We start from the raw sequence: 25,341 nt of genomic DNA, 5'->3' as shown, positions 1-25,341 counted from the left end.
GCCAGAAGCCCAAGGGCACAGTTTTAACAGCTTCTGGTGTCCTGCCAAGTGCTTCTGGAGGCGGCGTCTGCCTCATGAAGCGGCTACAGGTTCTTCCTACCTGGAGGACAAGTGTCTTTGTTGCTTTTGCGTCTCACACAGCAACCCCTGGAGATGACACCAACGGCTAGATTTTTGCTCCAGTGTTCCATACAATATGCTGAGTAGCTCCTGGCTCCGTGTCCCCTGGGTGACATGAAGCTTGGCACAGAGGGTATGGCAGGAAGCAAGATAGACCCAATTCCTGCCCCGGGATAGCTTCGAGGGTGGGGTCACACTGGACACCAGTCACAGTGGTGACCCCACTGAGCTACACACCGAGGATGAAGAGGTGGCCATGGAGCCATCCGACTGGAAGTGTCAGGGCTGAGGTTGACCTGAGGTAGGGAGGAGGTCCCTGCTGGATGGGAAGGGAGATGGTGGGAAAGCAGGTGGACCAAAATCGGGCAGCCTGGTTCAAATCATGGCTCTGCCACTTGCCACTGTGTGACCTTAAGCAGACTAGCTTAACTTCTCTGTGCCTCTCTTGGAGGGGGGGGATGATGACAGTATCCACCTCCCAGCAGATTTAGTAAGTTGACCTGTGTACTGACTGGACTTCCTCATTCAACAAATAAGACTGAGGAGGGGACAATTCTTTCATACCATGTGTCGGGCAGTAGGGACCCACTGGTGAGCTAAGAGGCTAGTCCCGACCTCACAGGGCTTGTGATCAAGTGATGCAGAGATAACCATGGGGTTCTTTAAACCAGGGATCAGCAAATTATAGACCACCACTTGTTTTTGTGTGACTTATGAGTTGATAATGGTTTTTCTATTTTTCTTTTTTATCAGTTGGATGAAAAACCAAAAGCAGGATATTTTGTGAAATATGAGAAATAGAGGGAGCCGGGAGCCGGGAGCTGGGAGCTGGGCATGGTGGCACATGCCTATAATCCAGTAACAGGGAGACTGAGGTAGGAGGATTGCAGGCTAGAGGTCAGCCTCAGCAACTTCCTGAGAGCCTGTCTCAAAAATTAAAAGGACTGGGATGAAGCTCAGTGGTAGAGCACTTGCCTGTGTGCACACAGCCCCAGGTGCGGCCACGTCTGCCTGGGTTTGGATGTTGCTGAGTGGCTAGGGCCCCCTCAGTGCCTTCTTGTCTCTAGGCCCTTCCTTCTGTCCCTGCGGCAGGGACAGCTTCTCTGTCCTCTCTCCACGGAGTCCTGATGAGGCTGCTCCCCTCACTTTGCTGCTGCACTTTCAGATTCATCTCCCACTTTCCAGGTCTTCCCCAGGAAGCTGCCCTGGCGTTGAGCCCCCAGACCGCTCTGCCCACGCCCTGGCAGAGCTCCTGTTCTGTTAGCCTTTCCCAGCACCACACACACAGACACACACACACATACACACACACATACACACCAAAAAAAAAAAAGAGAGAGAGAGAGGGAGAGAGACAGAGACAAAGAGAGACAGAGAAGCTATGGCAGAGAAGGACAGTGTCCACACAAGTTCTGGTCAGTGCTGGGTTTTAAGAGCCTCTGAGGCGGGACTGGGGTTATGGCTCAGCAGTAGAGTGCTCTCCTTGCTCGTGCAAGGCCCTGGTTCAATCCTCAGCACCACATAAAAAATACGTAAATAAAACAAAGTTATGTAAAAAACATGTCAGTCTGCTGTCCTTCAAGGAATAGTATTAAAAAAAAAAAAAGGCTCCCAGGCATACAAGTACAGGTGCAGATTGGATATCAGGTCCAGACTTATAAGATGTGGAACTGTCAGTGTGCAGGTGGGAGGGGGTGGTGGGAGAGGGATGGTGGGAGGGGGGTGGTGGGAGAGGGGTGGTGGATGGGCTGAGACAGGGAAGGTGAAGGTCAGCTGCAGGTTCACCTTTCAAAAATCAAGCACCTGTAATCTCAGTGGCTGGGGGCTGAGGAAGGACAATCGCAAATTCAAGTCCAGCCTCAGCAATTTAGTGAGACCTTGTATCAATAAATACATAAATAAGGGCTGGGATGTGTCTAGTGGTAAAGACCCCACTGGATTCAATCTCCAGTATCACCCCCGCCCCCCCCCAAAAAAAATAAGAATAAACAAGAGCAGAGCAATGACCAGTGACCAGACGACGGGGAGGAAATCCAGAAGAGAGTTACCCACGCAGGTCAAGGAGAGTGCGTTTTAAGGAGGAGGAGGGCAGCATGGTGAATTATGCCTGTAATCCCAGTGACTCAAGAGACTGAGGTAGGAGGGTGGCAAGTTCAAGGCCAGCCTCCACAATCTGTCAAAGGAAGGGCTGTGTCTGGGGCTCAGGGGTAAAGCACTTGCCTAGCATGTGCAAGGCCCTGGTGACACAGCACCTGGAGGGAGAATAGAAAACAAGGCCTGGGGATGTGGCTCAGGGGTAAAGTGCCCTGGTTTCAGTCCCCAGTATAAAGAAGGAGGAGGAGGAGGAGGAGGAGGAGGAGGAGGAGGAGGAGGAAGTGGAGGGGAAGGAGTCTGTGGTGTCAGAAAATGCCAGGCGAGGTGGCACAGGCCTGTAATCCCAGCAGCTCGGGAGGCTGAGGCAGGAGGATCCCGAGTTCAAAGCCAGCCTCAGCAAAAGCAATGGGCTAGCAACTCAGTGAGATTCTGTCTCTAAATAAAATACAAAATGGGGCTGGGGATGTGGCTCAGTGGTCAAGTGCCCCTGAGTTCAATCCCCGGTACATAATTCGCTTCTGCTGCTATAAGTCACCGAGGGCAAGGTACTGTGTTAGGGAAGCACCAGAAACCAGCGCGGCCTGTGTGTCACTCACAGTGTGCTCCGCCAGGGCTGGAGATGCCAGAGCAGATGGCCCCAGGGGTCCCAGCCCGTGGGAAACTGTGACAGCAGTGGCCACCAGGGAGGGGTCCCCAGGGAGGTGGTCACAGCAGGCAGTGGGTATTGCCCAGAGCCGTGGAGTAGCACCAGGTGAGAGCAGCCGGGGAGAGGGAGCCGCAGGAGGCAGGGGCCAGGAGAAAGCTGGACTGGATTCTGGAGCACTCTGAGCTCACAGGAGGCCCTCGGGGAGCAGCAGGTCCGGTTTGTCCTAGGACAGTTGTGGGGGCATCAGAGAGGTGACTGGAGTGGGAACACAGTGTGTGAGCCGGGAGCCAGCCAGGCTGGGGCAGGAGGACGCTGGAGGTGAGGCGAGGGCACGGGCAGCCGGGTAGGGGCGGTGTGGTGCGGCAGGTGAGGACAGGAACTGACGGGTGGGTGGGCTGGGAAAGGCTAATAGACCAGGAGCTCTGCCAGGGCGTGGGCAGAGCGGTCTGGGGGCTCAAAGCCGGGGAAGCTTCCTGGGGAAGACCTGGAAAGTGGGAGATGAATCTGAAAGTGCAGCAGCGAAGCGAGGGGAGCAGCCTCATCAGGACTCCGTGGAGAGAGGACAGAGAAGCTGTCCCTGCCGCAGGGGCAGAAGGAAGGGCCTAGAGACAAGAAGGCACCGAGGGGGCTCCAGCCACTCAGCAACATCCAAACCCAGGCAGATGTGGCCCCAACGTCCCAGCAGAGGGCACTCTGGTCATGCCAGGGATGTCATATCAGACGCCAAGAGGAGGGGAGGAGGCCAGAGGAGGAGGAGCCCATCTGGAACTCTCAAGTAGTTAAAGTAACCCTAAAGGACCCCAGGCCCTGGGCTTGGGGTGTTAAGATACAGTCACAGGCGAGTGACTTGGTGACAGGACTCGGCTCCTTCACCCAGCCCAGGAACCAGTACCTGGACAGCACTCAGATCCGAGCTCCATCCTGCTGGCCCTGTTACCATGGCTGGGATCACCCTGGTTACTGGATGTGCCTAGTGCGGGAAAGGGAAGCTGCTGAGCCTCTGGAGCTCGGTGGGTGTGGGAGGCCACAGCGAGCAGGGTGGGGCCTCAACCTGAGGTCTGGGAGGCCTTCCTGGAGGAAGAAGCCTCAAAGCAGACACCTGAAGGCCAACCTGAAGGATTATCAGGGCTGATTGTCCCAGGAGAAGGGAACAACCACGTGAAGATCTCAAGGGGCCAGGCAGAGCAAAAATTGGGTGGTGTTGCTATTACTCTTACTGTAATCTGCCATTAATCACTATTTATTTGCTTATTATTAATCCGAAGAATTTATTATTTGGGGACCCCAGTCACTGAGCTGACACCGAGGACTCAGCAGCCACCCACCGGATCACCTATTTATTTATTTACGTGCCGGGGATTGAACTCAGGGGCACTTGACCACTGAGCCACATCCCCAGCCCTTTTTTGTATTTTATCTGGAGACAGGGTCTCACTGAGTTGCTTAGGGCCTGCCTAAATTACTGAGGCTGGCTTTGAACTCTTGATCCCCCTGCCTCAGCCTCCCAAGCTGCTGGGATTACAGATGTGTGCCACCGCGCCCACAGGCAGTACCCTTGCTTTGTGGACACTATGTCCCCTGGCCCGCCGCCTCCTGCAGCTGCCTTCCACAGGCATACGGCATGTCCGCCCTCCAGAACCTCCACTCTTTTGACTCCTTTGTCCCCAGGACAGTGGGAAGGGGGCAGGAAGACCCTTCCCAGTGTCCGGGGATCACTGAAGATCACACTAACAAGAAACCAAAGGGAGGCCTTTAAGAAGAAATTCCCTGCAATGGTCCTGAACTTCCAGAATATGGAGAAGGAATTCAGCCCAGGGTGACCAGCACGAGAACACGCGGTGCCAGGTCCTGATAGACTGGACTGGCCAGGGAAGATCAGCCAAAGGCTCATGGGCTCCAAGTGCCTGTGGCTCACTGCAGCCGAAGTGAGGATTTCCTTGCAAAGAGTAGAATTTCACAAGTCTCAAACCCTCACAGCTTGTCTGATGTAACCATTTGGGGTCTGCTTTTGACTTGGACTTAGGGTAACTCCTTCATGAAATAGGCTGTGTTCAGCCCTGCATCAGGGCACAGAGGAGGGAGGCCCAGGGAAGGCCGGAGGGACCCTGTCCTGAAGCCACAGTGACCATGCCCAGCCCAGTGGGAACTTCACCCTAGAGAGGCACCAGAGTCCAGGATGGTGAGGGAGGGGCCCCCAGAGCTCTATCAACTTCATCTTGATGAAGCAGAGGTCAAAGTTCAGGGTGGGGCTTGCAGAGCACAGACCCGTGAAAACTCCCCTGTTTGACATTTTTAAAAAATCAGATTATAGACTTTATTTATTTATTTTCATGTGGTGCTGAGAATGGAACCCAGTGCCTCGCACATGCCTGGCCAGTGTTTTACCGCTAAGCCACCCCCCGGCCCCCTGTCTGATGTTTTTCATGGAGGGGAAGGAGTCTTTAGGGTAAGTCCCTGAGTGTGCCAGACCAGCCAGGGATCAGGAGGGAGGAGGCTGGATCCAGCCTGTTCTGAAGGTGTTCTCACAGGCCTGGGCGAGGCTGACACAGGTGTGGTGCCGTGGTGCCACGGTGTGACCCACTGTTCCCCATACAGGAACCAGGGACCAACTCTTTAGGATGATGAGGCAAATCTTACAGGGTCCCCCCTCCTCCAGGGGACTTAGAACTAAGCTGAATATCCCTCATATAAAAGCAACTCTTCTTTGGCAATTAAAGATCAGGGTGAGTCAGGCACAGTGGCACACACTTATAATTCAGCAGCTTGGCCTCACAAGTTTGAGGCCAGCCTCAGTAACTTACTGAGACCCTGTCTCAAAATAAAAAATTTAAAAAGGACTGGGGATGTAGCTCAGTGGTAGAATATAGTCTAGCATGTTTGAGGCCCTGAGTTTGATCCGAGGAGGAGGAGGAGGAGGAGGAGGAGGAGGAGGAGGAGGAGGAGGAGGAGGAGGAGGAGGGTGCCAACAACCAACACCATCCCTTAGATTGTCAGCTAGAAGATGAACCCTAAGAACACAGTGGCCTCTGTCTAATAAGCTGTTCTGGCAGCACATAGAACAAATTGGAAGGATCCAGAGAAGATCATCATGGTCCTTGCGCAAGGACAACGCACAAATTCACAAGGCATTCCAAATTTAAAAAATAAAAATAAAATGTTCCTTCAAGCCGGGTACAAACACAGCATCTCCTGCGCGACTGCCCAGCGCTGTGCCATCCCACTGGTGTGAAGTGCCAGCTTTTTGTGGCTTTCATTTGCATTTCCTTGTTGCCTCATGAGGTTGAACATTCTCACGTGCTCCTGAAGCATTTGTGTAGCTTCTTGGGAGAAATGTCTATTTGAGTCCTTGGATGGACCAACTTTAAATGGGGCTATTTTTTTTTTTTTTTTACTGAGTTGTTAGAGTTCTCTATTATATTCTTGATACAAGTTTCTTATCAGAAATGTGATTTGCAGATATTTGCCCCCATTCTGTGAGGTAACCATTACCTTCAGGATGATATCTTTTGAAGACCGAAAGCCTGATTTTTTTTCTTTTCTTTTTTTTTTTTTTTGGTATGGGTAATTAAACCCAGGTATACTTTGCCATTGACTTACATCCCCAGATCTTTTTATTTATTTATTTTTATTTTGAAACACAGTCTCCCTAAGTTTCTTAGGGCCTCACTCAGCTGTTGAGGCTGTCCTTGAACTTGCCATTCTCCTGCCTCAGCTTCCTGAGTCACTGGATGACAGGCGTGTACCACTGCACCTGGTCAAGCGTGATGATTTTGAAGGAGTCTAGTTGATGTTGTTTTCCCTTTTTCATTTGTACTTTTGGTGTGGTATCCAAGAATCCACGCCCAGAGCTGTGGCACATACACACACCCCTGTAATCCCAGCAACCCAGGAAGCTCAGGCAGGAGAATCCCAAATAGGAGGCCAGTCTTGGCAAGTTAGGGAGACGCTGTCTCAAAATAAAAAAGGCTGGGGATGTGGCTCAAGCGGTAGCGTGCTCGCCTGGCATGCATGCGGCCTGGGTTCGATCCTCAGCACCACATACAAACAAAGATGCTGTGTCCAACAAAAACTAAAAAATAAATATTAAAAAATTCTCTCTCTCTCTCTCTTTAAAAAAAAAAGAAAAGAAAACTGAGCCCAAACCCCCGATTATAACAGAGCCTTAGAGAGGCTGCCTTTACTGAAAAGCACCCGCTCTTCACTCGGGCCTGCCGATGTCCCAGCGGTGACTAAAGCCAGGATAAAGCTTGGCACCTTGTCTTCTTTTTGCACTTGTCTCCTTTATTACTTAACCTGTGGATCAGGCTCCTGCTCAGCTCTGCACACATTAATCACTTAAGGAACGTTCATCTAAAAACTGGTAAAACAAGGTTTGTTGGCCCTAAATTTACCCACATCTCTCCTCCCGTTTCGAGGCTGGAGACAGCAAGGAAAGAGTCACCAAGGTATTTTCAACACTTGCAGGGACACTCCACTTCCAGTTTCTACAACGTCCTGTTCCAGACCCCTTGAAGGGCACCCAGAGGTGTCCACTCACTGCCCTGTACATTCCGGGAACAGCGCAGCCTTGCAGGCCCACAGCCCTCCACAAGTCTGGCCCCCTGAAGCTGGAGCGGTCACCGCATGGGAGTGGAATCCCCCCTCTGGGATCACAGGTCTAATAGATAACACCTCACGAAACAAATGGATGCTGCCCACTGGAGTGATAAGGACCCCTCCAGAGCCACCTGGCAGAACCAGGACAGAGGTAGCATCAGCCAGACCCTGTCCACCCCAGCCACCAGGGAAAGGGTTGTCCCTTTTCAGGGAGCAGACTGGTCTCCCTCCCGGCTGTCCCCCCTCTCCTAGAGGTAAACCTGTCAACTAAAGCTTTGCCTGTGTGTTCCTACTCCTGCGCCTGGCTGCATTTCTGTTGTCACTAGGGCAGAAGTTCCAGTCACGGTATCTCCAGCACCACGCTGTCTTGATTATTTTAACTTTGCAGTGATCGGATACATTTTAAATAATGCACATCAAGGGTTGGCTGGGTGGGAGAGAATCTTCAGGAGGTCCTGGAGTTCAGAGGGGCCCAAGTGGAAGTGACAGTGTCCTGACAAGCCTGCCCTGCTCCTCACTGCTGTCTGCCTGCATGCCAGTGGGTACGGGCCTCCAAGCTCTAGGTATTCATTGGAAGGACTCCTGGGCAGCTGAAGTCAGCAAGAAGGGAATCCTCCACCTTGGCCTCTGTCCCCACCGCTCCCCACCCCAGCTATGTTCTGCCCCAAGATGGCAAATGCCCCAGCAGACTGTTTACCGATCCCAAAGAATTTGGAGGACTCAACTGAGAGGTAGTGGATGCTTTATTACTCAAGTGCTCCTCGTAGCAGCAGAGCTAGGACAAAATGGAGGGCTGCCCCATGCCTACCAGCAGGGGGGACGCATGGGCTAGGTCACTGCCACCTGACAGGAGGAGTTCCGCAGATGTTACGAGCATGCTCCTTCACTCTGCACCTAAAGGCAGGAGATAATGGAGGTAGCTAGTTTCCCCTTTCAGTTTCATTCAGGATCACACTTTATGAACAGTCTTCATCTAGGAACTGATTAGTGTGTAACCCAAGACGCTGAGAGGTGAAGTCTGGTGTGTGTGTGTGTGTGTGTGTGTGTGTGTGTGTGGTGTGTGTAGTGTTGGTACGCACTAGGGCCGTAAGCCCAGTAGGCAAGTGCTCTACCACTGGGTTACAATCCCAGCCATGTAGTTTCTTGAAGGTCTTTCTCAAGCCAGGCAGGGGCAGGAGAAGGTGCACATCTGGAATCTCAGAGACTCAGGAGGCTAAGGCAGGAGGATCACAAGATCAAGGCCAGTCTTGGCAGCTAGTAAGATCCTGTCTCAAAATTAAAAAAAGTGCTGGGGATGTAGCTTCGTGGCAGAGCACTCGCTTAGTGTATGCCAACCCCTGGGTTCAATCCTCAGTACAAAAGAAAAGAAGAAAGAGGATGAGGAGAAAGAGGAGGATGATGAGAAGGAGGAGAAAGAGGAGAAAGAGGAAGAGGAGAAGGAGAATAAGACTTCTCAGTGGGGGACTCCTGGCGCCCTAAAGCCTAGAGTGGGGAACCCAGAAAGTGTGCTTCTGGGTTATGCAAACCACATGCTAATGACATGCAAACATCCCAGTCTAGGCTGGCTGACAGGTGAGTGCCTCTAGGGTTCCTGGCTATATGACTTGGTCTTCCTTCAGGTTCTGCACAGCCTCAGACCTGGGGTGACTAGAAACTCTCTCACCTGAGGAGGGCGCTCTTCGGAACCATCCCTGACCTCCAAGACCTTGGGTTCAAGGTGGGTTCAGGCACCTTTTCCCAGGGTATCCCAGAGCCCCAGCCCAGAGAAGACCTATTCTAGAAAGGGCAGGAACCAGATCCCTAGGCTGGGGTGTTGTTCAGTGGCAGTTTGCCTAGCATGCATGAAGTCTTGGTTCCATCCCCAGCCCAGGAAGGAAGGCAGGAAGGAAGGAAGGAAGGAAAAAAGGAAGGAGATCCCCAGTGGGACAGCGAGGCTGGGATCAGAGTCAGAGGAGGTCATGGAGTTCCCATTGCCAGGGAACAGCAGGAGGTATGCTTTGGGGGCAGGAGAAGGAGAGAGGTGACTTGCCCAGCTCCCCAACCTCTGGAGCCACTTCTGTCCCTTCCATTCCCAGACCAGGCTCAGGGAGTTGACAGTCCCAAGCTCTCTTGCTGGGTGGGAACCCTTCTGTTCCCACTGTGTCCTGGACTCCAGGCACCAGAGCCGACTCAATATGAGATCTCGGGAGGGAAGGGTCCCGGGGCTCGCCAGGCCGCCTAGCTTTTTGGTACTTCCTAGGAGGGCTGTCCACTGTGGCTGGAAAGAGGCTGCCCTCCCCTCTGGACAATAGGTGGCCCCAGGGCCCTGTCTGAGAGCATCAGCTCACCCTTGTGACGAAGCTTCCAAGCTTCAAGGAGGTAGGGAAAGGATTATGAAGGCCTTGAAGATCAGGTTATCTGATGACCCTGCTCATCTATGTCTTTAGGGCTCAGCCATCTTATGCAGACACAGACTAGACTGTGACATGACATGAGGGACCAGAAACATCTGAGCTTTTGTCTTGCCCACAAACCCAGCCTCAAGGTACGTGTCTATGGAGCTAATCTCACTGGGTGGGGTGTCCCTGAGAGCTGAGGCCGGCAGCTCCCGTGGCCCATTTCACAGCGACTCACAGGAAGTGAGACCAAAGTGCCTTGGCTGAAGGGAAAGCGAGGAACGAGAGACCAGCGCGTGAGAAACGAAAAACGGAGACCAGGCAGAGATGCACTAGAGAGTTTATTTGTCAGAGCTGACAAACTAAGGCCGTCTCTCTATGGGAGAGAGAGGCAGGACAGACTTGGGGTCTGGGACTTTTATGGGGCAGGCTCAGGAGTCAGAGCCAGGTGGGTCCTAATGCGGGTGGCTAAGGGTGGGGTTGTGATGAGGGAGTGGTGAGCCGTTCTCAGCAAGGCCCTTGGGCGGGAAAGCCAAACTTTTTCCTTAAAATGGGGGCTGTCACCTAAGATGGCCGTCTAGAAGCTAAGCCCGGACCTTGTGTTGGCTCTGTCTCCCTCCTTGTTCCAATCCTGCCCCATCAATGCCCATGACTCATGGCTCCCAGTGCGAAGGAAAGACCACTTTCCTGCCAGGGCAGAGGTGAGAGCAACCCCCAGGCTCCGCACTTCTCTGTCCCACTTAAGTCTTCTGGAATGCACCAGCCCTCCAGGAAGCCAGGTCACCCCTGGTCCTGGGCTTGTCTGCCCCCAGAAACACAGTGGGTCACGTGGACATGATCTTTTGTGCTTAGCAGCAGGCCCTGCTCCCAGTGAGAAGAGGGTAGGAGGGATGTTAGTGAAAGGAACAAGGGATGACTCCCCTTAGTGTGACGTGAAGGCCACTATTCAGAATAGCAAACAGGAAGGGACCTGGCCCACCTGCGGTGGGGTCAGGGAAGGCTCCTAGGGGTGCTGCAAGGGCTGAATCCTGAAGGACCAACCAGATTCTTTCTGGCAGCCAAGGAGGAACCATCTGGCCGAGGGAGGGGACTGGAGGACCAACTGGACGTAAATGCTATGCTTGTGACCAGGGAATTCTGGCAATGCGGGAAGGGTCAGTCCCCTCGTGGAAGGTGGAGTGTGCCGGGGTCCCAGAGGGAGACCGGGGCCTCAGAGCTGGGACACAGCTCCCTGTGGGTATAAACTAGTCAAGTGCAAAGGGTCCCCTGACTCTGGTGTCCTAGCTGCGTAGGCTGCACCCCAGGATCCGGCCTCCAGAGACCTAGGGAGAGGAGACACCAGGAAGGAGCCAGCCCCACCCACCGACAGGTATGGGGGACGGTAACAGAGAAAAGATCCCAGGGGCTTGGGCAAAGTCCCCCAAAAGGCTGCTTAGGAAAGTGACAGTTTCATAAGCCTTCTCCCCCAAGGGAACAAGACAAGAAAGAACAAGAAGGACCAGAGCGGGTCGGTGAGGAGAGAAAGCTGGGAGGGGCAGGCGGGAGCCCTGGAGGCTGGTGGGTGCTGGGTGTGAAGGCAGGGCCGAGGGGCGGTAGGTAGGCGGTAGGTAGGGGAGGCAGGTCGAGGTCCTACCTGAGGAGAGGCTGTGGAACGTGGCACTGGGGCTGCACCAGGGAATCCAGCAGCACCTGGGGCCTTACTATTTGCTGGCGGAACAGAGCTCTTGGGAGAGGTAAGAACCAATGTACTGGAGGAGCCCCACGTGAGGCACCTCGTCCTGCCAACCTGGACCACCAGAGGAAGACGGGGCTAGGAAGTCTCTAGATGTCTCTAATGCTGAGTGTGCCATGCAGGTCCAGGGGAACAGGAGACGCCCTGCCCCACCCACAGGCTCACACACGCTCAGCTCACACCCTGAGACTGTGGTAAGGTGCTTCCTACCTGGGCAGGTGTTCTGGGGCCCTCTGGGAGGGAAGAGGTTTGGAACCTTGAAGAAGGCAGCTTGGTGTGAGCAGCTTTGAGGCTGTTTTAAAACCCAGGGGCCAGAGCCGGGGCTGGGGCTCAGCGGTAGAGCACTCGCCTGGCACGTGTGAGGCACTGGGCTGATCCTCACCACATAAAAATAAATAAAATAAAATAAAGGTATTGTGTCCAACTATAACTAAAACAATATTTTTAAAAATAAGTAGACCTTTATTTTTAAATTTAAACCTGGGGGTGCTGAGTGGGTGGATGACTTGAGGAGTTTAAGACACCACCTCAAAAAGAAAAGAAAAGAAGAATATCTCTCTGGGGCTTGGGGAAATGGTATAGTGTGCCAGGCTAGGCAGAAGAACTTCCCTGGAAGTTTCTGGAGTTTCCAGGGATCCTCCAAAGGCCTGGGGCCAAAGGGAGGAGGGGTAGGACCAGCAGGTTGAGGTCCTACCTGAGGCAGGGGCTGCTCCCTCCCTACCTGTCCGCAGCCCAGAGGCCTGAGATCCGGAGGCCTGAGGCTGAGGCAGGGAGCAGGAAGTGAGTCAGGACTGGAGCGGACCGAAAAGCTCCAGCCTTGGAACTGCAGAGGCTCCTCTGATGGGAGCAGTGAGCTGGGCAGTGGTGCTGAACGAGGTATGCCCGGCCTCGCTCTTTCAGAGCAAAGATGTGAGTGTGTGTGCACATGTGTGTGTTTAAATCTGTGTGTGACTGCCAATGTGTTTGTATACTTACCTGTGTGCCTCTGGATGAGTATATATGGCTGCATAGTGTGTGTGACCTTGTGTGTCTACATGTCAGTGACGTATGTGTCTGTGTGTCTGGAATTCTCTGTGTGTGCCTATGTGAGTGTGTGTCTTCATATGAGTTTGTGTACCTGTGTGTATCTGTGTGTGACTGTGTGTATCCATGCCTGTGTGGCTCTGTGTGTGTGTGTATGTGTGGTAGGGGTGACAGAGGAGCCTTTGCAGGTGGCAGATCATTACTGAACAGATCATGGAACTTGACTCTTGGCCTTGAGCTCTTTGTAGCCTTGGAGTGAACCTCCTGCCTTATCTTTAAAAGCTACAGGTCAGCACCGGGTCACATGCCCTTGTCAAGCCAAACTGTGTACTCCATGCATACACTCAGTGCCTGCCCATTCACCCTGGCCTTCCCAGCAGTGTTGACAATGAACTTAGGCAATTCGTGTGGCACTGTGAAAATCTATTCAATATTTAGGAAGCCTGGTCAAGAATGCTTGAAAATGTATCTGTGTGCACCTATGAGGACATTAGGATTTCACGGCCCTAGAAGTGCACTTTATCAGTGCTTTTTTGTCTTTTTTCTGTTTCTGGGGATTGAACCCAGAGATGCTGTACCATTAGGCCACATTTAAAATTTTGGCTGGACATGGTGATGCATACCTATAATCCCAGCAATTTGAGAGGCCAAGGCAAGAGGATCACACAATTTGAGGCCAGTCTCAGTGAGGCCCTGTCTCAAAATAAAAAATAAAATAAAATAAAAATGAAAAGGGCTGGGGATGTGGGTCAGTGGTTAAGTAACCCTGGTACAATATATATATATATATATATATATATATTTTTTTTTTTTTTTTTTTTTTTGAGACGGGGTCTCCCTAAATTGCCCAGATTGGCCTAGCATTGTGATCCTCCTGCCTCAACTTCCCAAGTCACTGGGATTACCAAGGCACCACCTGCATCCTGCTCAATCCTGCTCATAAGTATTTATTGAGTGGTCTCAGGAGATTCTACCTGCTGACCACCAGGTGACATAACTACTGGAAAGAATTCCACCTAGCAGCCTGATGCCATTGGTCACTGCCTGCCCCACCCCTGCAGCACTTCCTGCCTCCTCCTGCCAGGCTGTGTCTGGGAAGTGGGTGAAAGGAGATGCCGAGGCCAAGGTATGGCCTCTAGCCACCTCCCAGGGGGTGGTGCCCCTCTGTGATACCTGGTGCTGGAGCATGAGGAAGAGACAGCTTCAGCCACCCGGGGAAGACGGCAGTGAGTTGAGGGAGGGCTGGCAGCCTGCCCACCACCAGGCTCCATCTGTCCCCTCTCCAGGCAGTGGTCACCAGGCGGAACAGGACTGTGGCCGTATTGGTAGAAGAGGATGCCCCAGGCTCTGGAGCACGCGGACGGCAGCTGGGCCTGGGTGGTACTGCTGGCCTCCCTGGTAACCCAGGCTCTCACCTTGGCCTTCCCTACCTGCATAGGCGTGTTCTTCACCGACCTGCAGCGAGACTTCCAGGCCAGCAACAGTGAGACCTCCTGGTTCCCCTCCATCCTGACGGCTATGCTCCATGCTGGGGGTAAGCAGCCTGGGGATGGGGAGAGGTGGAGACAAAAGGGGCCTGGGATGGGGAGGAAGTCACAGAAGCCTTCTCTCCTGGGTACCTTCTTAAAATTTCATCTAATTTCAGCAGGCTGGCCCCCCCTGACTGGAATTCGGTTGGACTGAGTAGTGTCCCCAGGAGATTGGACTGGGGAGGGGGAGAATGAGGAGGCACCTGAGGTGCAAAATCAGCCAAGAGCCTAGAAAGTCCTCTTGGTGGCCCTTGGAGGATTGAGCCAGACTGTAGGTATGCAGGGGCGCTCAGCACCAGACTGGGGCCGGCAGACATGGCTCCACCATGTTGCAGCTGGACTATCTCTTGGAACATCTTTTCTCCCTCTGCTACAAGGAGGTAACACCCCGCATCCTTCGCAGCTGCTGCATGGGATGATAGGGAAGACCATGTGGGCTCCAGGGAAACATATGGAGCTGCAAATCATTAGTATTTGATAGATCTTCTTCAGGGCTTCAGGATGGGAAGAGGGCTAAGGACAATGCCAGGAACAAGACTGGGCAGGCCAAGGGCCCCCCTCTCCCCAGGGCTCCTTGCAGAGAGGAGGCTGCAAGGGCTGGAGCCTGGAGGGAAGGCCATCCCTACTTTCCCTGCTCCTTGCTCAGAGGCCCCAGAGCCTGGTTGACAGCTCCAGGAATGTGCCCGCCTCACCCTGACCCCAGTGATGAAGGCAGAGCAGGAAGTGCCCAGCAGGGTTCTCACGGGAGCCCTGGGTGCAGGTCCTGCCCTGGACTCCTGGGAGCTCTCCAGGGATACTCCACAGATGGCGACCCCAGTGGGAGGGTGACTGGTCAACAGGATCCAGACCTGACCACCCACAGAGCTCTCCTGGGTGCCTGTTTGCTTACCTTAGCAGCCCTGGCTCCTGTGTCCCTCTCTGCCACTCCCTCTGCCTGGCACCAGCAGCCTGCTTGCTATTCCAGGTCCTTCCCTTCCTGGCACTGGGAGTGAGGAGACCAGGAGGAATCAGCACCCTCCAAAATGACCCCTGAATCTGCTGCCCCAAGCTTGGACTCAGGGCAAGGGGACAGGCCATGCTTGGCCCACTCAGCATGACCCAAGTTTGGGGTGGGCAGTGGGAATCTTTCTTTCTCATGCAGGTAGAGAAGGGCCTGGGCCAGAGGCTGGGGATCAGGCATCCTGTGAGGACCACCACTCCCCATCCAGCTTTAGGCCTTGCAGCCCAGAGCACCAGTATCTCCATCAGTGTGAGATTTCTGTTTGTCTGTCTCTCTCTCTCTCTCTCACACACACACACACACATACACACACACATCTTTAGCCCATACTCAGTCCGAGTTGTGTAGAAACCTTAAACTTGAACAAAAGCATCATCATCCTTCCGCTCACCTGCCCCACACGTCTTAGAGGTGAGGAAAGCAGTAAGTACCAAGTGCAAGGCTTTCCCCGGCAGTGGAGTGCAGGCGGGAGTAGGGAACCAGCAGTGGCCCCTGCAGGGACACACCTGCCTCCAGGTCCCCACCCCAGCCCCACCCCCTAGTCAGTGACTCAGGGCTTTTCCCAAAGTCACCTTTCCCTGTCAGGCCAAAGTCTCCTTGGCAGGAAGGAAGCAAGGACCAACGGTCACACCCACTGGCAGCCTTGCCTTTCCCTGCACAGCGGGTGGATGGCGGGCCACAGCTTCCTCCTGACTGCCTGGAGGTCGGGCTGCTGGCTCACCGTTGCTCTTATGCTTCACTGTTTCACACCACATGCCCCCTCGCCACCACTCCATGCACACACACGCTCTCTGTCCCTCTGGCTATACTCTGGGAGAGTAACTTGGAGAAGCTCCATTATGTGTGCTTGGGGCAGGGCACTGTGTGAATGTGGCCCCTGCAACGTGCCCAGTGAAAGCACACGAAAGAGAATACAAAAAGAAAGAAAGGAAGGAAGGAGAAAGAAAGAAGAAAGAAAAGAAAAGAAATGGAGGAACACCTCATGGACCAGTGATGCTTTATCCAGCACCGGAGGGGAACATTTTTTGAGGGAGATGGCATCTGGCCCCCACAACGGTTTGGCTTTCATAGGGCCTTGGCAGAGCCAGGTCATGGGGGCAAATGGCATCTGGCCCCCAAGAGGGTTTGGCTTTTATAGGGCCTTAGCAGAGGAGCCAGGTCCTGGGGAAAGTGTAGGGTGGGCGGGAGGACCGGTAGGCAACCAAATCCTTCCCCAGGATCCGCAGGCTGGACTAGCTGCTTTCTACCTGACAGGGTGCGGCTGGTTTTAAAAAAAGTCACTGGGGCTCTAGTGTGGTGATTTACACCTGTAATCCTAGCAGTCTGGGAGACTGAGACAGGAGGATTGCAACTTCAAGGCCAGCCTCAGCAACTCCATGAGAACCTGTTTCAAAATTTTTAAAAATAAAAAGGGCTAAGGATGTGGTAGAGCACCCTCTGGTTCAATCTCCAGTACTGCCAAAAAAAAAAAAAAAAAAAAAAAACCCACTGGGATAGAGTGGCAGGCCCTCTCCACATAGAGCTAAGTAGAGCCTAGGTGGGGTTTTTTGGGGGCATTTTTTGTTTTTGATTGAACCAAGGGCATTGTGTATGCTAAGCACACTCTGCTCCTGATCTACACCCCAGCCCTAGGAGTGGATTTTGATGGTGGCTGGAGAATATGGGAGAGAGGAGAAGGTACCTAGCCTGATTTTCTCCAGAACACTCCAGAGACCAGAGCAAGGAGGTACTGGGTGGTCCAGGGCCCCACCCAACTACATAATCAAAAGGCAGGGAGGATAGCCAGACTTCCAGAGGATTGGGGGCAGCATAGAAGTGGGACTGGAAGTGCCCACCATGGTTTAGACATCCCTGGATATGGCCATGAACCAGTCCAGTTTCATCTGGACAGGACTGGTCTCAGGGGCACAGTGCAGGGCCTGGGTCTGCCCCTCTGGGGATGCTTACCGGGGTCAGCATCATCCAGCCCAACCCCTCCCTCCGTTGGGGAAGAAACTGAGGCACAGGTCAGGACCAAGATCTGCCTGGGCCACACTGCCACGCTGTAGCAGGGTAGGAGATGCCAGGAGGGTGCACTTTGAACCACCTGGGTAGTTCCTACTGAAACCCTCTCCCGCTGACTGCAGGCCTTCTCATCCGCTGCCGCCTACTGACTGTCTCCTCCCCACAGGACCTCTGTGCGGCATCCTGGTGGGACGCTTTGGCTGCAGGGTGACCATGATGCTGGGTGGGCTGCTGGCCAGCCTGGGCATGGTGGCCAGCTCCTTCTCCCGTTCCCTCAGCCAGCTGTACCTTACAGCAGGAATAATCACAGGTAACTGGCCTTCTCTGAAGGAGCAGGCAGGTGTGGATAGGGTGGACAAGCCTCTTAATTCTCTGAAACTGCTTTCAGTCCACTGGAAGATGGACAATGGACAGATATATAAGAAGGCTTAGATGTTCCTATCTTAACGGTGCATGAGAAGATAGGATGGAGGATGTGAAGGCATCATGGCCCTGGGTGGGCATGGGCAAATGTGAAACAAGAGATAAATATCTAGCACAGCCAGTGCAGGAAATACAACCAGGCAGGGGGAGTTTGCTATTCTTGCCAGGGTAGTCAGGGGGGGCCTCAAAAAGAAGGTGACATTTGAGTCAGCTTTCTGTTACTATAACAAATACCTGAGATAATCAACTTATAAAGAAGAAAGGTTTCTTTTGGCTCACAGTTTCAGGGTCATGATCAAGTTGACCCTGTTACTTTGGGGCATGTGGTGAGGCAGCATGGCAGAGCAAAACCACTCACCTAATGGTCAGGAAGCAAGAGAGAGAAAGGAAGGGGCTGGGGTCCCACTGTCCCCTTTTAGGTCATACCTCCAATGACCCAAAGACTTCCCACTAGGCCCCACTCCCTTATGTTTCTACCACCTCCCAATAGCGCCATGCTGGAGACTGAACCTTCAACATTGGCCTTTGGGGGACACTAAACCAAAACAGAAAGAGCAGAGATTGAACAGGCATGAGGGAATCTAGTTTGAGGCTCTCTGAGTAAGAGCATTCCAAGCAGATGGAAGTGATGGGAGAAGTCAGTCTCTGGATGCTTGTGACGGGCAGAGAGAAGAGCCAAAGACCCCAGGTTCCAAGAGTCAAAAAGGTAACACAAGGGATTTTTGCCCTAAGCCGCTAAAAGACTGGAGCAGTCATCAGCTATAGGGGGTAAACGCGATGGGACTCTCAGGTTTGGACAGGTCCAGTTTGGAGCTCCAGAGAGAGACCTGAGCTGGGGCAGGCAGTTCAGGAGACCCCACACGTTGGGAGCAAAGTCTTGAGTTGAGACAACGCCCTCCTGTCAGAGAGGGAGTGAAGTTGGTGGCTGAAGAGGCCTGAGCCCAGGCTATCCCCAGCTTAAAGGTCTGGAAAGGAAGAAGTGACCTGGGAGGCAGAAGAGTCAGGAGAGTTTCTCCAGAGTGACAAAATTCCTGGCACAGTGCTGCACCTGGGAATCCCCACAACTCGACAGGCAGAGGCAGGAGGTTTGCAAGTTTAAGGCCAGCCACCGCGACAGAGTGAGACCCTGTCTCAAAATTTAAAATAAAAAAAAAAATGGCTAGGAATGAGGCTTAGTGGTCAAGTACCCCTGGGCTCAATCCCCAGCACCAAAAAAATAAAATAAATAAAAAATGAGTGCTGAAGTGTGCCAGGCTGCTGACGGGTCAGATGAGATGAGAGCCAGAGGAGCCCTGCAGCAATGAGGCCTTGGACACCTTGATAAGAGCTAGTCTGGTGCAGAGGTGAGGGTCAAGGTCTGATCAATCAGGTCCAAAAGAAAACAGCCAGTGGCCGGTAGTGATGGTGGTGGTGATGAAGCTTAGTGGGAGAGTGTTTGCCTAGCATACCTGGACCTCAGCATCGCCAAAAACAGAAAAAAAACAGAGCATACAGGAGGGGATTAAAGATAACAGATATACACCTAGCAAGTGTGAGTCCCTGGGGTCATCCACAGCACCACCAAAAAAACAAAAAACTTTCTACAGCATTTCTTTTTTTCTTTTCTTTCTTTTTTTTCTTTTTTTTTTTTTTTTTTTTTTTTTTTGTGTGTGTGTGTGTGTGGTATTGAGGGCCTTACTCATGCTAGGCAAGCACTCTACCACCGAGCTACAACCAATTTTTTTTTTTTTTTTTTTGGTCCTGGGAATTGAACTCAGGGGCACTCCATAACTAAGTCACATCCCCAGCCCTTTTTTGTATTTTAATTAGAGAAAGGGTCTCACTGAGTTGCTTAGCACCTCGCTTTTGCTGAGGCTGGTTTTGGACCTGTGATCCTCTGTCTCAGCCTCCTGAGCTGCTGGGATTACAGACATGTGCCATGGCACCCTGCCCAACCTTTTTTTGTGTGTGTGTATGTGTGTATGTGTATGTGGTGCTGGGGATTGAACCCAGGGCCTTGCGCATATGAGGCAAGCTCAACTGAGCTATATCTTCAGCCCCCCTGGCCCAACCTTTTTAATTCTTGTTTTCAGATGGTGTCTTGCTAAACTGCTTAGGCTGGCCTCAATATTATGATCCTTCTGCCTCAGCCTCCTGATTAGCTGAGATTATAGGCATGCAACACTGAAAGAACACAACTCCTTTTTTGTGTGTGTGGTACTGGGAATCAAACCCAGGGTTTTGCACATGCTAAGCACACACTTTACCACTGAGCTACATCCCCAACTCCTTGTCCAGCAGTTCTATGTTAAGGGACCAAAGAAATGGGCTAAAACCCAAAAGGAGTTGTGGCATCAAAAAGGTTTGGTTTTTTGATAATAGGGGAAATACAATAAAGGAGAATGATCTAGTAAAGATGGGAGGAAAGGCTATTGCAGAAGAGAGGGAATTGCTGGACATGTGTCTGAGTGGACAAGCTGCAGGGAGAAGTAGAGGGTTGGCCTCTGACTGCATGGGTGGGTCATAATCCCAGACGAGCAGCTCAGTGTGAGGCTGGGGAAGAGGTGTTGGAACACACAGAGGAAGAAGAGGCCCAAATGGTCACCTAGCGGGGGCAGATGAGTCAATGACCAAGGAAGCCCGTCATGTTGTTAGGAGCTGCCCAAGGGCCCATTAGGGGCCAGTGGTCATGCGTCATCTTGAACTTTGTCTCTAGCAGCACAGCTAAACAGGAACAGAGCAGGTGAGGAGGCAGGGGGGCCCCTTGGGGAGTAGTTTTTGAGCTGGGATGCAAGTGGAATGTCTGAGTAGGAGAACATTCCAGGCAGAGGAGATGGCAACTGCAAATTCTCTAAGGTGGGAACAGCTTGGTATCCAGAGGAAGAGAAAGAAGCTGATGTGGCTTGATCCTGGTGAGCGACAGGGAGTGGCCTGAGATGGCATCCCAGAGGTGAGCCAGAGCCAAACTGCACAGAGCTTGCCAGGGCATAGTAAATACTTTGGATGTTTTCCAAGTGTGACAGGAAGTGTTTGGAAGGTGTTAAGTGGGGTGCCACTAGAAGCCCAGGGAGGGCAGACCTGAGGGGTGGGGTGCTTACAGGGAGGTGGAGAGACAGGCAGACCCCATCTTCACTGCATGGAAACTTGGAAGTCAGTCTGGGCTAAAAGTGAGGAGGCAGATGTGGGACGTGGCCACTCTGGATGCAGGTGGAAGGCCCCGGAACACCCCTGAGTTGTCGCCTCTCTCACCCTGCAGGCCTGGGCATGTGCTTCAGCTTCCAGTCAAGCATCACTATGCTGGGCTTTTATTTCGTCCGCCGGCGGGTGCTGGCCAATGCACTGGCCTCCATGGGTGTCTCTCTGGGCGTCACCCTCTGGCCACCATTTGCCAACTACCTCCTGGAAGACCTGGGCTGGAGGGGCACCTTCCTTGTCATCGGCGGGGTCCTTCTCCACTGCTGTGTCTGTGGAGCCATCATGAGGCCCGTGGCCACCAACACAGCTCCTGAGACCACAGCAACTCCCGCTCCACCTTTTAAGACAACTGCCCGTGGCTGCCTGGCAACGTGTGGTTTGATCATCCGGCACCACCTGGCCTTTGACATCCTGTGGCACAACACGGGCTACTGCGTGTATACACTGGGCGTGACGTGGATGAGCTTAGGTTTCTTGCTGCCACATGTCTTCCTGGTCCCATATGCCAGGTGGCATGGGGTAGACGAGGACAGGGCAGCCCTGCTTGTTTCAATCTTCGGTTTTTGCAACATCTTCCTGCGGCCCACAGCGGGGCTGGTGGTAGGCCGGCAGAGATTTGCCAGCTACCGCAAGTACCTGTTCAGCCTGGCAGTGCTGCTCAATGGGCTCACCAACCTGGTGTGCACAGTGTCTGCGGACTTCCACGTGCTGGTGGGCTACTGCCTGGTGTACAGCGTGTCCATGTGTGGCATTGGCATCCTCATCTTCCAGGTCCTCATGGACATTGTCCCCATGGATCGGTTCCCCAGCGCCCTGGGCCTCTTCACCATCCTAAGTGGCATCGCTTCCCTCATCTCTCCGCCACTGGCTGGTAAGCCCTGGGAGGGAGGGCAGCCAGGTGTGCCCAGATGGGGGCTGCCCAGATGGGGGCTGGGTGGGCAGGGTATGGGGTCGGGGCAAAGGGGAACAGTCCAGACAGATGTGGGCCTAGTCCACTCTCATTTCCAAGGGTAGGGATTTGGGATTCTTGGTTACCCCAGGCACCCAGGAACTGTGCTATAGCCTGTTCCCCACCTAGCACACAGGGTACAAAGAGTTGAAAATATGGATTTGCACACCAGACTTAGACCTGACTCCACCTTCCTCTCTGTTTTCTTTTCAGAGAAGTGGGAATGATAATAGGATCTGCCTCATGGGCTTGCTGTGAGGCTCCCAGTAAAGAACTTAGCAGAGAGCCAAGTGCATAAGGGCTGGGCCCACACTTACTGTTATTAGCATCCTGGTTCCCCTACTCCCTACCTGTGGGACCCAAGCAAGTCACTTTCCTTCTCTGAGCCACAATGAAGACTGCAAAAATGCAGAAGAGAGCACCTGCTCTGACATTCATTCACCCAGGCCAGTCACTGGGTGCACATGGCCAAAACCATCCTCATGGGGCTTACCTCCCTCCCGATGGAGGAGTTGAGAGTAGAAGCAAAGAGACAGTTATGACCACAGTGGTGGCTTATGTGGGAAGGAAAACATGATTTGGAAGGAGAGACCCACGAGGGACAGCTTGCTGGGCAGCTGAGAGTGACTTTGATAGTAAACAGGGGAAGATTTGTCCAGTCCTCTGACAGTGTGTGTTAGATGTCCAGATTTCCAAGGGGGTTCCAAGCAAGTAAGAGGAGGAAGCTCTCCAGGAGGGGATAAGGATGGGACTGGGAGGAGGCTCAGAAGACATCTCAGACGCCTTGTCTCCTTGCTCCCTGACACCAAGGGTAAGGGAGTCATGCCTGAAATCTCTCTTCCAGTCTGAGGACTCCTGACCAGGCCAGGGTAGGCCTACTGCTTCCTCCCTTCCTTCCATTCAATAATCTAATGAGTCCCTGGTGGGTGCCAGCAATAATTTCTTTTTTTTTTTTAAGAGTTGAAGCACTTTTTTAAAAAAAAGGTTTATTTATTTTTTATTTTTTAGAGAGAGAGAGAGAGAGAGGAGAGATTTTTTTTTTTAATATTTATTTTTCAGTTTTCGGCAGACACAACATCTTTGTTTGTATGTGGTGCTGAGGATTGAACCCGGGCCGCACGCATGCCAGGCGAGCGCGCTACTGCTTGAGCCACATCCCCAGCCAGCAATAATTTCTTATCTAGCAGAGTCAAAAATAAAATCCCTCCTATCACTAAGGAACAGTTATAGTGTGGGGGGTGGGTTGTGGTAGCCCCAGACAGTGGCCTAACTTGCTCTCTGCTCCCCAGGGTTCCTCCTGGATACCAGCAACAACTTCAGCTATGTTTTCTTCATGTCAAGCTTCTTCCTCATCTCAGCTGCCCTCTTCATGGGTGGCAGCTTCTATACCCTGCAGAAGAAGGAGTGGCGGGGCAGGGAAGCCAAGGCCAAAGGAGCCATTTCAGAGGCTACCCCAGTAAAGGATCCAACCCTGGAAGACAAGGACGATCACAAGAAGCATCTGTGTTCTGAGGTCATGTATGTGACCAGTGTCTGAGCTTCAAGGGTCACATGTGTGACCAGCATCTGAGCCTTCAGTGAACCTTTTCTCAACCCAGGAACAGGGTGCTGGTATAGAAGATAGCTCAGGAGGCCTGGATTGAAGGTTGTCCAGGCTCTGCAAGTTGGGACTCAGCCAGGACCTGGAAACTTGGAGGCCAGTCTCTGAAGACACAAAGTTCCTTCCAGTCAGCAGAAACCAGGAATGGGCTTTCCTCCCTGGGCCCGGAAGGTGGGTCTGAGCCCTGCTCCATGCATCAGGGCCAATTAAGCTCAGTGGGTCGTGGGCCATGAATGACGTTCCTACAACCCAGCACACTGGACCTTCATGCCAAACCTTTATACCTCCAACATCAGCTCTGCTTATCTTTCCATGGCTTCCAGACAGTTCTGAAGAGCTCACCCTCCTGTCCATCTTCACCCTCAGGGCAGCCAAGACTGTGGATATGGTTGCCCCCACACAACTGGCTGGGCTTGGCTGACTGCAGCCCTGGGACAGGCAGTAGTGAAAGACAGGGCTGAGGAGTGGGCCTAGATGTAGGATGGAGACAGATTAAAATTGGGTGGAGTGTCCATCCTGGTACCTGTGTAGAGAGGACGGGAATCCCTGGCTTGGGTCCCAGAATTGGGAAAGGCTGAGGGGTGCCTTGTCATCCCAGTAGGTTATTCCAGGGCTTTCCTCCTCCTTTGGCCCACCCTATAGCCTTGGTGGGAAAAGTGATGCTGGGTCAGGGGAAAGCAGGAAATCTGGCTGACCCAGGGAGGCGAAATCTCACCAGGCAGTGCACCATTGAGAAACAGGGCTGTTTGCAACAGAAGACTTCATGTAACCTTCCCTGACTCCAGAGAACCCTTTTCTCCCTGGTGCTTAGAAGTGTCACTTCTGGGGCAAGTAGTAGGCTGGGCCAGCTGCCAGTCCATCCCCACTCCCTGCTGGCCTGGCCCTGCAGCCTGGAGGCCAAGGCTTCCCCACTTTGTTGTTGCTCTTCTCTGAAGTCATCACCTAGGACTGGCTGTCATCAGCCTAGGCTTGTCCCAGCAGGGTACCCCAGGGAATAGGAAAACAGAGTTTGTTTGAATTATACACAAAAATGTTCCCTGCAGTGGGTCATAAACTCTGAACTAATAAGGGCAGAGAACAGGTCTGGAGTAGTTTCCTCCCTCCCCTTTCCTTTCTCCCAGCTTGGTAGGGGCTGCTTGGGATTAGGATCATGTTTGTTGATTCAGGCTCAACCAGGCTCCAGCAAGAAAACCTTATCAAGAAAAATTATTTTGTTTTTATGACCTGATGTCAGCCTTCCTCCTCCACCTGTCCATCTGGCTTGAATGTCCATCCTTGGGGCTGTGGTGTCCCAAGACCCATCACAAGTGCCCTCTTATGGCCAGAGAAGGTAGTGCAGAGATATGGCAAGGGACACTGGGCTGGGATACAGGTTTGACTCAGCCACAATTTACTGTGTGACTTTGGGCAAACTGTTTATCTCTGGGCCTTGAAAAAAGGGGATTATCTTGGATGAGCCAACATCTCTTCCAATCTGAAAAGTCTGATTATGTGAGTATATTTAAGATTCCTGTTGCCTTTCTGCCTCCCACCCAACTGAGCTTGGTCAATAGCTGTAGCTTGTGTTCTGAAGGGAAAATGCTAGGATACATTTTTCCATCTCAAATGAGTGAAGAAGAGAAGTGTGGCTGGTAGGTAGGTCCATCAGGTTTTGAGATGCTGTGTATCTCCTAAATGGTCCACTTCTTGAAAGCATATAAGGAAAAAAATATATCCAGAAACCTTCAGCATAGGGAATTCTGACCTCTCCTGTCTCCACACAAGAGTAGCAAAAAAGCAAGAGGAGTGGAATGGTCCAATAAATAAGAAAATATTAATTAACCATCTATTGTGGGGCTGGGAATATAGCTCAGCTGGTAGAGTGCTTGCCTTACTTTTTGTCCTGGGTTCAATCCCCAGCGTCACAAAAAAAAAAAAAAAAAAAAAATCTATTTGTGCCACAGACTGGGTAGAGGAATAAGACCTGGTCGCTGTCATCAGCCCAAAACCAAGGACTAAGAATTCTTTCACAAGGAGGGTCCCTGAAGCCTTAGGAAGAGGATAAGACCAAATGTGGGAGGCTGACTAGGTCTGACT

General features: G+C 52.5%; 1 protein-coding gene and 1 non-coding gene across 4 annotated transcripts; both read left to right on the top strand.

Moving 5' to 3' along the window:
- The first annotated feature begins 5,896 nt into the window (after positions 1-5,896).
- Positions 5,897-6,000, top strand: LOC143411045 (U6 spliceosomal RNA). The gene has a single exon (XR_013092772.1). It is a non-coding gene; the product is annotated as a U6 spliceosomal RNA (small nuclear RNA).
- Positions 6,001-13,921: 7,921 nt separating this feature from the next.
- On the top strand, positions 13,922-23,202 carry Slc16a5 (solute carrier family 16 member 5). Of its 3 annotated transcripts, XM_076871207.2 has the most exons (4): positions 13,922-14,120; positions 17,286-17,429; positions 20,778-21,587; positions 22,955-23,202. In XM_076871207.2, the coding sequence occupies exons 1-4, from the start codon at positions 13,922-13,924 to the stop codon at positions 23,200-23,202; spliced, it is 1,401 nt and encodes a 466-aa protein (XP_076727322.2). The 3 variants fall into 3 exon arrangements, with proteins under 3 accessions (XP_076727322.2, XP_076727323.2, XP_076727324.1); XM_076871208.2 differs by lacking the exons at positions 17,286-17,429; positions 20,778-21,587; XM_076871209.1 differs by lacking the exons at positions 13,922-14,120; positions 20,778-21,587 and having other exon boundaries at positions 17,333-17,429.
- The last annotated feature ends 2,139 nt before the right edge of the window (positions 23,203-25,341 follow it).

This window comes from Callospermophilus lateralis, chromosome 11, assembly GCF_048772815.1.
Source record: "Callospermophilus lateralis isolate mCalLat2 chromosome 11, mCalLat2.hap1, whole genome shotgun sequence".
NCBI lineage: Eukaryota > Metazoa > Chordata > Mammalia > Rodentia > Sciuridae > Callospermophilus > Callospermophilus lateralis.
Note: the sequence above shows the minus strand (reverse complement) of the source record. Positions and strands in the feature narration are given on the sequence as shown.

Coding starts and splice junctions, on each gene's coding strand:
- Slc16a5 (XM_076871207.2), top strand. CDS start 13,922: ATGCCCCAGGCTCTGGAGCACGCGGACGGCAGCTGGGCCTGGGTGGTA. Junction 17,430..20,777: donor TACAGCAGGAATAATCACAG/GTAACTGGCCTT, acceptor CTCACCCTGCAG/GCCTGGGCATGTGCTTCAGC. Junction 21,588..22,954: donor CATCTCTCCGCCACTGGCTG/GTAAGCCCTGGG, acceptor TCTGCTCCCCAG/GGTTCCTCCTGGATACCAGC.